The sequence below is a fragment of the Calidris pugnax genome, unplaced genomic scaffold (genome assembly GCF_001431845.1).
Source record: "Calidris pugnax isolate Ruff unplaced genomic scaffold, ASM143184v1 scaffold179, whole genome shotgun sequence".
In the NCBI taxonomy this organism is placed as follows: Eukaryota; Metazoa; Chordata; class Aves; order Charadriiformes; family Scolopacidae; genus Calidris; species Calidris pugnax.
Window position 1 is genome coordinate 714,812 of NW_015090948.1, and position 13,053 is coordinate 727,864.

General features: G+C 39.7%; 1 protein-coding gene across 2 annotated transcripts in view; it reads left to right on the forward strand.

The window, feature by feature from the left end:
* The window catches only part of LOC106893757 (BRCA1-associated RING domain protein 1-like), a 50,521-nt gene that overhangs the window by 8,373 nt on the left and 29,095 nt on the right, over nt 1–13,053 (forward strand). For both annotated transcript variants that reach the window (XM_014951956.1, XM_014951957.1), the window contains exon 4: nt 3,791–4,788. In XM_014951956.1, the coding sequence (XP_014807442.1) occupies nt 3,791–4,788 (998 nt within the window). The remainder of the gene's footprint in view (nt 1–3,790; nt 4,789–13,053) is intronic.

Genomic DNA, 13,053 nt, shown 5'->3' on the forward strand with positions numbered 1-13,053 from the left:
TCTTCCTTTGAGTTTCTTAGTGTTGTGTCTACTCTCTCCTTCTCACAGCCCTGGGTCCATCAAAGGGTTAGAATTTTGGGGAGGACAGATTGGCCGCTTGTCCTTATTACTTGTACTCCCTACCTTGTGTTCTTTGGAAATGGAGAAAAGTAGTAGCAGATTCTTAAGAATGTTTTTTTGCAGATGCTATGCAGAAGTGTTCAGGTGAAGTTGATGTTAGCTACAGAGTGTTGCGGAGAAGGGCTGAGATATGACACAAACCCTGGCAGAAATGGTAGTTTCTTCCCAAGTAGGCTCTGGAGGTGCCCTGGGTGCACATGGGTGGCCTCTCCATGTGACAGATCTCTTCCACAGGATGTGTGGCCTGTTAATCATGATTATTATTAATTATGTTAATCATGTTCGGCGAGAGCCTTCATGTTCTAAAACATGCAGTGTACCCTTTTACACTTGAAGTAGTTGCATGTGAGTAAAAACAATCCTTGGAAAGTATTTACTTGGGGTATTCTCAGCAGGTTTTTAATAACCTGACTAGGAAGTCCCTGCTGAGCAAGTGGTAACGGACAGATCAGTTTAGGAACCCTTGTTGGTTCCTTTTGGAACCCTTTTCACAAGCTTTCTTGCTGCTAGAAGTGGTATATACATAGCTTCCAGTGAAAATACTTAATTGTGTTATGCAGCTTTAGATCCTGCTTCTGAAGGACAGCGCCTTTGATTGAATTTGTCACTTGGAATTCAGAGTCTTATTGTGCCATACACATCAAAAAGAATTCTGGACATCACAAAATTGTTGCACAAATTACTTTTGCGAGCTGATTTTAGTCTTGCTTTTTACTTGGAGATGACTGGTAGTTCTAGCAAGGTAAATATTTTAGAAGGAAATCTGCTAGTTGTATAAACAGTGAAGGCAAGACAAGTAAATAGTAACTGTGTTTTATATTTTGCATCTGTTTGCAATCAAGCTCTTTTTTTTTTTTTAGAAGTTATTGTCAGAATGAAATTGGATGTGGTATCTTTCTGAAGGCTGGCTAGTTATGAGATTTCAGTCTCCATTTCAGTCCTTTTTTTCCTCAGCCCAACAGGAAAACCAAATAGCTGCAGCTCTGTACTTGATGATTATCTTTAGATACCTAAATGATTGATTAGCTAGCCTCAAGGTGTATTTCTTAAAGACACTTTTGGTATGATGATTTGCATATCACTCTAGCTAAATCTCCTAATATCTAGCAGATTTTAATTCAAAGGTAATTTAAATCAGCATTTAACCTTGAAGTTGATGTTAGCTACAGAGTGTTGCGGAGAAGGGCTGAGATATGACACAAACCCTGGCAGAAATGGTAGTTTCTTCCCAAGTAGGCTCTGGAGGTGCCCTGGGTGCACATGGGTGGCCTCTCGATGTGACAGATCTCTTCCACAGGATGTGTGGCCTGTTAATCATGATTATTATTAATTATGTTAATCATGTTCGGCGAGAGCCTTCATGTTCTAAAACATGCAGTGTACCCTTTTACACTTGAAGTAGTTGCATGTGAGTAAAAACAATCCTTGGAAAGTATTTACTTGGGGTATTCTCAGCAGGTTTTTAATAACCTGACTAGGAAGTCCCTGCTGAGCAAGTGGTAACGGACAGATCAGTTTAGGAACCCTTGTTGGTTCCTTTTGGAACCCTTTTCACAAGCTTTCTTGCTGCTAGAAGTGGTATATACATAGCTTCCAGTGAAAATACTTAATTGTGTTATGCAGCTTTAGATCCTGCTTCTGAAGGACAGCGCCTTTGATTGAATTTGTCACTTGGAATTCAGAGTCTTATTGTGCCATACACATCAAAAAGAATTCTGGACATCACAAAATTGTTGCACAAATTACTTTTGCGAGCTGATTTTAGTCTTGCTTTTTACTTGGAGATGACTGGTAGTTCTAGCAAGGTAAATATTTTAGAAGGAAATCTGCTAGTTGTATAAACAGTGAAGGCAAGACAAGTAAATAGTAACTGTGTTTTATATTTTGCATCTGTTTGCAATCAAGCTCTTTTTTTTTTTTTAGAAGTTATTGTCAGAATGAAATTGGATGTGGTATCTTTCTGAAGGCTGGCTAGTTATGAGATTTCAGTCTCCATTTCAGTCCTTTTTTTCCTCAGCCCAACAGGAAAACCAAATAGCTGCAGCTCTGTACTTGATGATTATCTTTAGATACCTAAATGATTGATTAGCTAGCCTCAAGGTGTATTTCTTAAAGACACTTTTGGTATGATGATTTGCATATCACTCTAGCTAAATCTCCTAATATCTAGCAGATTTTAATTCAAAGGTAATTTAAATCAGCATTTAACCTTGAAATATTGCTTTAAAAGAAACTACAAATGTCTATTTTGATGTTGAATTACTAGCTATACAGTTCTAAGTGATATTTCAAACTTATTTTTTTGTGGCTAAGGGATTGGGGCCAGTCTATCTGCTATCTGGGAGTTTATCACAGCTTGCTGTGGAAAACAGGCTATAGTTAGTAACACCAAAAAAATAGCAGAGAAGGTATGGAGAAGACAGATTATCTGTAGAAAGTTAATGCAGTGAAGTGAAAGTAATATATTGTTGCAGTGAGGTCTGTCTTTCACTTTTAATAATCAAGATTTGTGTAGTTTATTTCAAGACTGTTTAAAAAAACCCCACTAATTCTGGTCTTGATTGTGTTTAAAAGCAATAGGAACAATACCCTACTTGCCTCCCTAGGCAAAATTAATCCTGATTTTGTGATTGATTGCTATAAATCACCAAGACTTTTGTGAATGTCCCTGAGGTTGGAGGTAACAGGAAAAAAAGAGTTGTGCATTTTCTTTGGAGGACTGGTCCAAGTAACCTAAAATAACTTAGGTTTCCAAGAAGGAATCTGTAAAAAATCTGTTATAGATCTTTTGCACTGGAAGAGTTGTTGTCAAATAAAATTAGTGTCTAACTTAGAAGTCACTTTATGCTCCTTAATTTATTCTTAAACCATTGAGGACAGCATTTATAGTCCTTGTTCTCAACTGTTATTTCATGCATTAGGAATACAAGATATTCCTCCGTCATCTTGGTTATTGATTTGTAATATGCTGTATGATGTGACTTACAAAATTGCTCCACTGCATATTTTTAAAGAAATGTTTGAGGTCATCAAAATGTGTAGCTTCCTTGGAGTTATTTACTACCAAGGGGTAAAGGATCAAATGACAGGACACAATTACTTACAGATTTTCTATATATTCCTCTGATTCATCTGCTGTATCTGTGGAATCAATCAAAATTTGTCAGGAATGTTCAGCAATTTTATAAGGGTGTTCTTTTTGCTTGCTTACAGTTATTCTTGTTCATCTTCAGATGAACTGTAATATCCTTTTAGAAAATTGTTTCTGTGGGGTTTTTTTGTGTGTGTGTGTACGCACGGACTACTTTGAACCTATTTCCAAGGAGAACTCGGTGAGAGAAGCAGCTTCTCTCTTCTCTGTAACCTGGTCAGAAGTCTTCTGCGCTGTGTTGTGAACCCAGAAGCACAAGGAGATTTCTCTACCAGGGTTCTGACTTGCCTAGTGGATGAGTTTAGCTGCACTGGAATCCCTGAACTCCAGAGTGGTGTGTCACCATGTCAGTTGTTTTAAAGCCATTGCGTGTGTCACTTCAGAAGAAATGGAGGCACTCATAGGTTGTGTTTAGTAACACTTCATCAGTTATTACAGTTGTTATTCTGGTCTTTTCTTTTTGCAATATTCTGTTAAAGAGTACTCTAAATTATTTTTCCTCTTCCCTGCTGCACTTAGATTCAACAGAAGATACGTCCACACCAACAGACTCAGACTTTGGAAAAAAGAATAAGAAGGAACAGATAAAAATGTGGTTCAGCCCAAGAAGTAGGAAGATTCGATGCGTCCTGAACAAGAATCAGCCTGTGACTAAAAGTGAGGACCTTTGTGAAGATACATCTTCAATTTATGATTTCTTTCCTTCCCCTCCTCATAAAAAGCCCTCCAAGCCGCCAGAAAAGCCAGCACAGAGACAGAGTAAGAAGATGAAGAAGAAACGTCTAGCAGACATCAACAAAGTGTGGAGCTCGGAGAAGCCTGAGGAGAAAGGAGAAGTTGAGGAGAAGACTCCTAAGGAAAAGTGTGTGACCATCTGCAGTCAACCAGTAATCCTGTGCACTTCAGAACCAAATAGCCCTGAAGAGACACTTCAGGAGTCTATAAAGGAAGCGGTCTCCAGCAAAAATACAGAAAATGTGGAAATGTCACCACAGGTAAAATCCTCAGAGAAGAAAGGTAACAGTGAGGTTGTGTGTCCTGTGCAAGTCAGCAAGGCAAAACACTGTGCTACAGAGACATCACCATCAATAGAAAATGAAACTACACCTTTAAAACGTGGAAGGGAGCCATCCCAACTTCCAGATACTTCACAGTCTAAAAGACCAAGAAGAACTGAGGGAAGCATTATTGGGAAGTCAGGCAAGCAAGGAGATTGCTTAGAGGAGCTACCTCAGGGTTGCTCCGTCTCCCCAGCAACTGAAAACAAGACACCAGTTCAAACTTCTTCCTCTGTATCGAAACTCACTGACACCGTAATGAAGACAAGAAGCTCTGCAGTCTTTCAAGCAACAGATAGTCCTTCACTTGCAAAGTCTCCCTCTACCCCATCTACTTCTAAGACTTGTAATCGAGTAGGAATGCCACACAGTCCTTCTGTGTTGAAGTCCCCTGGTGGTAACACTATTGCCAGAAGAAATTACAAAGGAGAGACTTTGCTCCATGTTGCTTCCATCAAGGTAAGACCGTCATCTTCTAGTTCAACTTTAAACAGAGGTTTAAAAGGACAACGTTGTATTAAGAATATCCTGGTAACCAGTTACTTCAATACATCCTATTTCTTTGGGGGGAAATCTCATCTCATGGTCTTTTTCTTCTAGTTTTATTGTGGAGTTTCCAACCTGATTCTCTGGTTTCATAAAGAGATGACTATTGGAGTGGTCAAAGATGGTTATATTTCAGAAACTCAATGTATTACAGTGTCACTTACACCTATGAGTTCTAGGAAGTGATGAGCATTCAGATATTTCACCCTTATGTGCCAGAAAGCTATCTCTGTGATTTTTTTTCATAGTGAGTTTAGCTAAGTATTTTGGATCACATTGAGTGATCTTGATCAGTTTAACCTGGCTGGTAACTCAGCCAGGACAAGATCTGAATTATCTACATTAAGATAACTCTATGCAATCTTAATTAAGGTTAACTATTTCACCATCTTTGAGATTCTCCATCTGGTGCAAGTGTTAGGTCAAGGGAAACAAAAATGTTGCCCCTGGGGTTCCTATGCTGAGCCCTGTGCTCTGAGTACGCTGTCCTCACAGTGGTGGAGAAGGGAGAATCAGGACTGAGTTGGGATGTTCTCAGTAGACTTCACTTTCATGAAAGATCAATGTTCTTGGAATGATAGTTGTCACTCATTTTGCTGTTACTATCTTGGCCAGTTCCTGCTGTGGTAGAACTTGATGGCTGTGCTCTTTGCAAGGGCTGTCCTTCCCTATTACTGTGTAAAAGCTGTGTGCAGGTAGGGTAATTTGAATGTTTTCAGTCAAACTCGTCAGATGCACTAGTATTGCAACTCTCTTCTTCAGAGGTCATTACGAAAAGTTTGTAGACTGGCAATTTAAGTGTACTTTGTGGTAAATCATGGTGCAGAAATACTGTGTGGTTAATAAACTGCCTATGCCGGTAGAATTAATTCACCTGTAAGAATCCTGACATTTATTCAGCACTCCTATTTGTTGAGACGAAGGCTGTTATTGATAAATAACTGTGTCCTTTTTCAAAGGCATTCTAATAAGCCACTCCTTCTGCATGAGATCTTTTTAAATGGAAGTGGCAGCTGAGCTGAGTTCAAATACCTTCCTTGATGCCATTGGTATGGAATTAGGGACGAGAAAATGAAACACTGTCCTCACAGGGCTCAAGAACTTTAAAGGATAGATCTCTTGTTACTTCTTGTCATAAGTCCTCTATACTCCTCTTTATTAAAACACTGTTTACAAATTATCCTTCCATGATTTTCTGGGAATTTGGAAGGAATGCTGTCATGACCAACTGGTTCTAAAATCTACCTTGACAAGTTTTCACACAGTTATGGTTTCCAGCAATGTGTCTGATACTTCTTTTGAACACAACTATTTCATCTAAGAAAACAGAGCATCTCTGCTGCTCATCGTGAGACTTGGAGTGAACAGTGATATGCCAGTAAGGTGGTGGTGTGTTTTTTTTTTTTTCCATTGCAAAGCATTTTGAAAATAAATGAGTTAAAATCAAACAGCTCATGTTATAATCAAAACTTGTTTATTCTTTCTGTCTATCCAAGTTCAGTGGTGTGGCTGGCACTGCTTGGTGGTGTTGATACAACCCTCTGAGAAAGGGATAGGGCTGTTTCAGTGGGCTGAAAAGCTGACCTCCGGCTGTAGCATAGGTGGTGGAGTAGGCATACCCATGAATGCTTTTTTCAGTCTTGTGTGTGAATTCATTTTGATGTTGTCTTTTAATGTTTATAATTATTGAGCTAAAATGGGAAATGGCTTCTGTTCCTCATTAGTTCTGCTGTGGGTTTAATCCGTCAATTCTATTTGCATTGAGGTGCTCATTAGTAAAGGCTTGTTTAACTAGGTAGGGCTTCAGGGTGATTCCATAGTTACCACTGGCTTTTAAATGTAATTTAAATAAGGCAGTTTTTTGGTTATGGTCATAGCTTGCTTGCATGTATCTTTGTTTCCAGCAACTAAACATGCAATGCAACTCTGAGAAAGCTGTTTTACTGTCTCTGAACCTCAGTTCCTCAGCTGTAGGAGGAGGTTATATAGATTATCTCCTTTCATGGGTAGTGTTCTTTGTTCTTGTTAAATCTTGCTTAATCATGAGTATATTATGGCATTCCTAAGAAGTTGCTGCATCCCCTGAGAGCCAGTAAATGTAGGCACACTTCCTAATCCCTGTCAAAGTGGATTATAGAATCATAGAATGGTTAAAGTTGGAAGGAACCTTAAAGATCATTGAGTTCCACCCCCCCTGCCCTGGGCAGGGACACCTCCCACCAGAGCAGGTTGCTCCAAGCCCCATCCAGCCTGGCCTTGAACCCCTCCAGGGATGGGGCATCCACAGCTTCTCTGGGCAACCTGGGCCAGGCTCTCACCACCCTCACAGGAAAGAGTTTCTTCCTAATATCTAATCTAAATCTCCCCTCTTTCAGTTTAAAACTGTTACCCCTTGTCCTGCTGCTCCACTCTCCGATAAGAGTCCCTCCCCATCTTTCCTATGGGCCCCTTTAGGTATTAAATTCTCCCTGGAAACCATGTCATGGCATATGACACCCTTGTCTCTAGATTGGAGAGACACGGATTTGATGTATGGATAAGGAATTGGCTGGATGGCCACAGTCAAAAAGGTGTAGTCAATGGCACTCTTCCAGTTTTCTTTTATAGGTGATTTTTTTTTCTTGTTCTTTCCACAGCTAGTTATGTTTTTCCATGTGTGTAATGGGATACAGACTTGTAGCTGCCACCTTCCCCCCAAAGTGAAATAAAGTCTAATTCTCTGGGACTTCATTAATTATAAAAATACATCTGTATTATTTGCATTAGCTGTTAGGGTCTAATACCCTGAATTTAATTAAAGCTAATTGAGTTATCCCTTTTTTTCTTACTTAAAAGAGATAATAAATAACATTATCGGGCATTAAAATTAAGTTCATTGTGCTGTTTCAAATGATTCTGAGGGATTGTCTCTATTTGCTACTACTAGTTATTAACTTAGTGAAACCAAAATGGTTCTCAAGAAAGGTTCTAGTGCGGATGAACGTAATGTTGAGTTAAACTAATAATTGAAAATAAATTTGACTCTTCTCGTAGCGAACGCCAGTCATGTTTGTCTTCCTCCATAGTCGTTAAAGGTAAAACTTGTGATTAGTTAAAATACAAAATGTGACCTATTGCACTCCTAATATTCTAAACTGGTGGGAAATTGCCCAATCAATGGGACTTCCACATAGGAGGGTTTTTTGTTTTTTTTTTACAGTAAAACAACCGTACAACAAGTTGTTCACAAGGGCTAGCTCTTATATGGCAATTAAAAATGCAGCACAATACTACTTAACTGGTCAGTACATAGTCTTAAATCTATTGGGGAGAGAAAAAAAATAATCATAGTTTCTTGGTACAGTATTTCAGGTCTTGGTTGTGCCTCTGTGTCTTCTGCACTGAGAAAGGAGATGATGGGGCTGTTCACAGTGTGGCATCGCTGCCCTTGTGGGTTCAGGGAAGAGGCACAGCAAACTGCAACGCAACGGTGATGATGGCTGTGCTGTTACAGAGGTGTGGATGGGAGGTGGCTGGGAGAAGGTTTTTATTTTTATGCTTCAATTTAGAAGCAATTAGAGAACAACAGGGTGACAGGGGACCGTGATGATGGCCGTGCTGTTACAGAGGTGTGGATAGGAGGTGGCTGGGAGAAGGTTTTTATTTTTATGCTTCAATTTAGAAGCAATTAGAGAGCTGTCCCTGTTCCGAGGAGAGAATAAATTGCCTTTATGCAGAGCATCTACTGAAGGAGAGAAGGAGCATTGGGACCAGTTTTGGTTACCAAGGCAAGAAGGAGCATTGGGACCAGTTTTGGTTACCTCCTGTTGCAGGGTGACCCTTTAGTTTTGACCCTTGACCAGGAGGGACTTCATAAAGGCTTCCCATGGCTAGCCTGCTGGGCTGGACTCCTCATATTCATTATACTTAACACTGTAATAACTACTAAATAATTCCTTCTGAGCCTGTGAGACTGTTCTTCCTTTTTATTGCTTTGTTAACAGTTAATGACACATTAGAAAGGAGAACGAAAGGAGATTTTTGTGGACATGTGATAGCCAACATAAGAATTTCAGATCTTTTAGATCTTTTTCCAGGTGTCTGACCTAGTCAGCTGTGTGGTTCCTCGTGTTTGGTACCAGATGGGTATGTATCGTGGTTGAGTGTTGGGTGACACACGTACGTGGAAGGACCACCTTTAGGTGCAAGAGGAGGGTAGTGCTCCTGCACAATCGGACACTCGCAGCCTCCCTTGAGCAAAAAGGCAGTGGATGGACAGCATCGTTTCTGCCAGCTGCTTCACACTGAATGTATGCATCTGTTGGTCCAAGGTCTTTTTGTCCAGACCTCACGATTTTGTGTGGCGGTGACTTAGCTGTGTGTATAATATCTGTTTCACTGGAGAAATGAGATTCTGCTGGCAGAACTGGGCAGGATGACTCACCTGTAGGTGTAGCACCTGGGACTCTTTTGAGATTGTAGTTTGGCATTGACTCTAATGATACAGGAATGGTAAGGAGCCTTCTGATGATGAGTAGTATGCAGCAGGTAGCTTAAGACATATATAAAGCAGCGTAATGGTTCCAAATGCAGAACTTAAAAGTATGAAAATTGGCCCTGAGTCAAAGCAATCCGTCTTCCCAAGTGCTGATTTGAAAGCTTGGAAACAAATTGCCATTTCTTTTACAATAATGGTTGGTTGTTACTCCCCCTTGTTTCTGAGGTGGGTAAATCTTGAAGGTTTTCTTTTTGTTAAAGGTTAAACAGAGCTACTGGTATGCTTGTTAGTGAATAAATGGTCTGCTGGGTAGGGAATTAATTTAGAGAAATTTGAGGTGAGGAACCCGCTGGTTCCTGGAAAGAATTGGTTGGAGCATTTACAATTACTATAAGCAATCTGTAATTCATATTTGCCCTGACATAACTTTAACAAGCAAATGTGTTTGGGTTTGAAAATGGTATTTCTGTTCATTTATTTGACCTAAAATTGAAGTCACTTAGTTACCTTTGCAAATAAAGGGAAAAACGTTTGGTTGAAGTGGTACAGGTTTTCAGCTTCATCTTCATGTACTGCCTAATTCTTTGGATTTCTTTCTTTTGAACCGATAGAATATGTTTTCATTAACTTAATAATTTCAATATGTCATTTGAGTGGAAAATATCTGTAGTTAATGGAAATAGGTAGTAAAGGGAGTAAAATGGAGTTCCCCTCCCTATAAAATAGGGCTGGAAGGAGACTTAAAGTTCTCCTTAACCATCTGCCTGTGTTAAAATTGTGATACAATTGACCTGAAAAGAACAAAACAAAACAAAAAAACACCAAAAAAAGCAAAATCTTGTCTAAGCCAAGCAAGGATGGTTTTTTGGGCTTATGCCATCTGTGTCTGCAGGAACTAAATTCTCATTGGGAGGGAAGTGTGTGTTAGCTGTGTAAATACCCTTCCCTCTGTAAGCTAATGCTGTCTTTTAGATCTGCCAACAGATGGCCCCAATGCCTTTCTTGCTTCCATGGTTTTCAGAGCTCCCTTAAGCTGTAGCAGGAGGAAGAGCAAACCCATTGCATTATTGCAATGTCACTGTACATAAGCTTTGTTATGAGTTTAAAATGTCCTTTGGTTTGTTTTTGCCAAACAGATAATTTTGAATTCTGCAATAGTTTCTGCCTCTTCAGAAGCTGGTTGTAATCCTTCATTGGTAATGAGATTTAAAAATAAACACTTCCCCATGAATTGTTAATGTTAGCTTGTGTTTGTCCTGTTCCCTGCTTCTGAACAAGCAGTATCTCCAAATACGTTTCCACTCTGCTGGTGCTACAGACTGCTGAGACAAGCTGTGAGGGCCCTTCATCTTATCACCTGGTAGGGTTATAACTCCATATTTCAGCCTGGTAATTTTATGCTAGCATTGCTAGATTAAGTAAACTCAAGGGGCTGTTTCAGTACTAGTCAAAGCACAACTTGATGGAAAATGTTTGAATTAGTAACGTCAAAGCAATAGTTGGGTATAGATGTAGTCTCCTCTGCTTTCTTTCTTGTGAAGGAAATACACATGGTGTGTAGATATTTGTGGCTGAGATTTGCCCCTACCAGGTGCTTAGCCTTTCTTATTTAGAGTCAGCTTTATCAGCTTTTCAATGTGTGAGTAATTCCATCAACTCCGATAGAACTGGTCAATGTGTTAACTGCACTTTTTAAACTTTTGGATCACTATCAGATAATGGTGATCTTCTTGCAAGAGGGACCTTAACACGTGTCTGCTAAGGCTCTGCTTCTTGAAATTTAGTCTTCCTCTTTTTTTTTTTAACTAAATATTTACAGTATAGAGTACCTGACTGTAGAGCCTCTGAGAGGACAAAAGGCATGTTCTTCTAGCTGTGAACAATTTTGTTAACGTATCTCATCACCCCGATTTACAATATAGAGTACCTGACTATAGAGCCTCTTAGAGGACAAAAGGCATGTTCTTCTAGCTGTGAACAATTTTGTTAACGTATCTCATCACCCCGATTGACAGCACCCATCCAGTCATTGAGCAGTACAACTGGCACGACAGCTTCCCCTCCCTTTCTGTCACTCTCATTGCTAGGTGTTGCTTGCAGGGAGCAGGTTCCATTTACAGCTGAGGTGATGACAATGTTTTTCTTCCACAAAGAGCAAAATACCAATTTTCAAATTTTGACTTAAACCTGGATTTCATTCTGTGAATGTTGTCGATGTTGGTGTCCACACTGGCAACATTTCCTTTGATAAAACTGCAATAATCTTTTACAAATCAACGTTCACGTAACTGTTCTGAAAAGCTCTGTTACTCCCTAATGCCCACACAAATTATTAACTGTGCTTACTGCTTTAAGGGAATGCTTTTGAAATGTCAAACCCTCACTGTACATGTTTGCAAACTTAACTTTTAATGATAAGCTCAGATCTCACTCTATAGATAATTGTGTCTTCTCTCTGTAGAAAAAGATCTAGTGCTGAGCACTGTCTTGGCTGCCTCTGAGTAACTCTTCACATTTGATGCCTGTCTATTACTTTGCAACCATAAAGTATTCTAACAGCAGCATATTCATGAGTTGCTTTGGAAGGTAATGCTTTGCTGGGACATCTAGGATGTTAATATAATGCGTGGAGTTTCTCTGATATGTTAATTTGCTTGACTGTTGTAAAGCCATTTTTTGAGGGTGAATTTTGAGTTTACAGTTGTTGCTTGCTGGAGCAGTTTGTTTCCGCTGAGCAGTCTGTCTTAATTTTTACTAAAGTGTAAGGATTAAAGTTATTTTGTTTTTACAAAGTGTTCCTTCATAGTAAAAAAAAAAAAAGGGGGGGAGGGATTGAGGTTATTTTTGTTGTATTTAAAGCTTAATTTAATGTTCTCTCACTTTTTCCAAAGCGTGCTCTGGAGTAACCAGTTAGGAATTCCTTGATGTGTCACTACTTGAGGGACCAGAACTTTCTGTATACCAGGGATTAAACTTCTTTCCCTTTCCCCCCACAGATCCTCGTATTTATATATTGCAAGTTTGGGCAAGGGTTAGAGCTAGATTTGTATGTTTGTTTGTATATTAGTCCCTGTTGGGGATCACAACTGGGGAAAGTGCCAGCGGCTGTTTTGACATGTTTGGTTGCGTGGGGGATATCCTAAGGAAAAAAACAAACAAAAAAAAAAAAACAAAACAAAAAAAACCCAAACCAAAACAAAAAAACCACCCAACCCACCCCGACAAATAACATTGGGACATTGGTGGTAAGCCATGCAGAAACTCGAGGCCTATTATGCTAGCTTAGCCTTTGAAAAGCATGCATTATTTAGGTAGTTTTGGTCATTAGATGACATTTGGCAGCCTCCTTCCCTGTTACCCTGTCAGTTGAGAAATGGTGCGTAACTGCTCCTCGTCTGTAATAGTGTGGGGAAATCATTGCTGTGGCCTGATGCTGAGAGCAGTGGGACAGCTCTGCAGTACAAATGCCAGAAGCAGGAACTGGCTGAAATAGTCGCTTTCATAAAACAAAGTGAGTTTTATGTGCTGGGGGTCTGGTTGGTGCTGTCGAAAAGAGAAAGGAGTCAAGAGTAGGTTTGGTTTTAGTCTCTTTGGGTTACTTTTTCCACCTGCTTTAGGATGACCTGCACTGCAGAGGTTTCCTTGCCTCAGCTTCTGCAGGAGTCCTCTCCTTGCCTATTTATAGCTGTATCTGTATATGT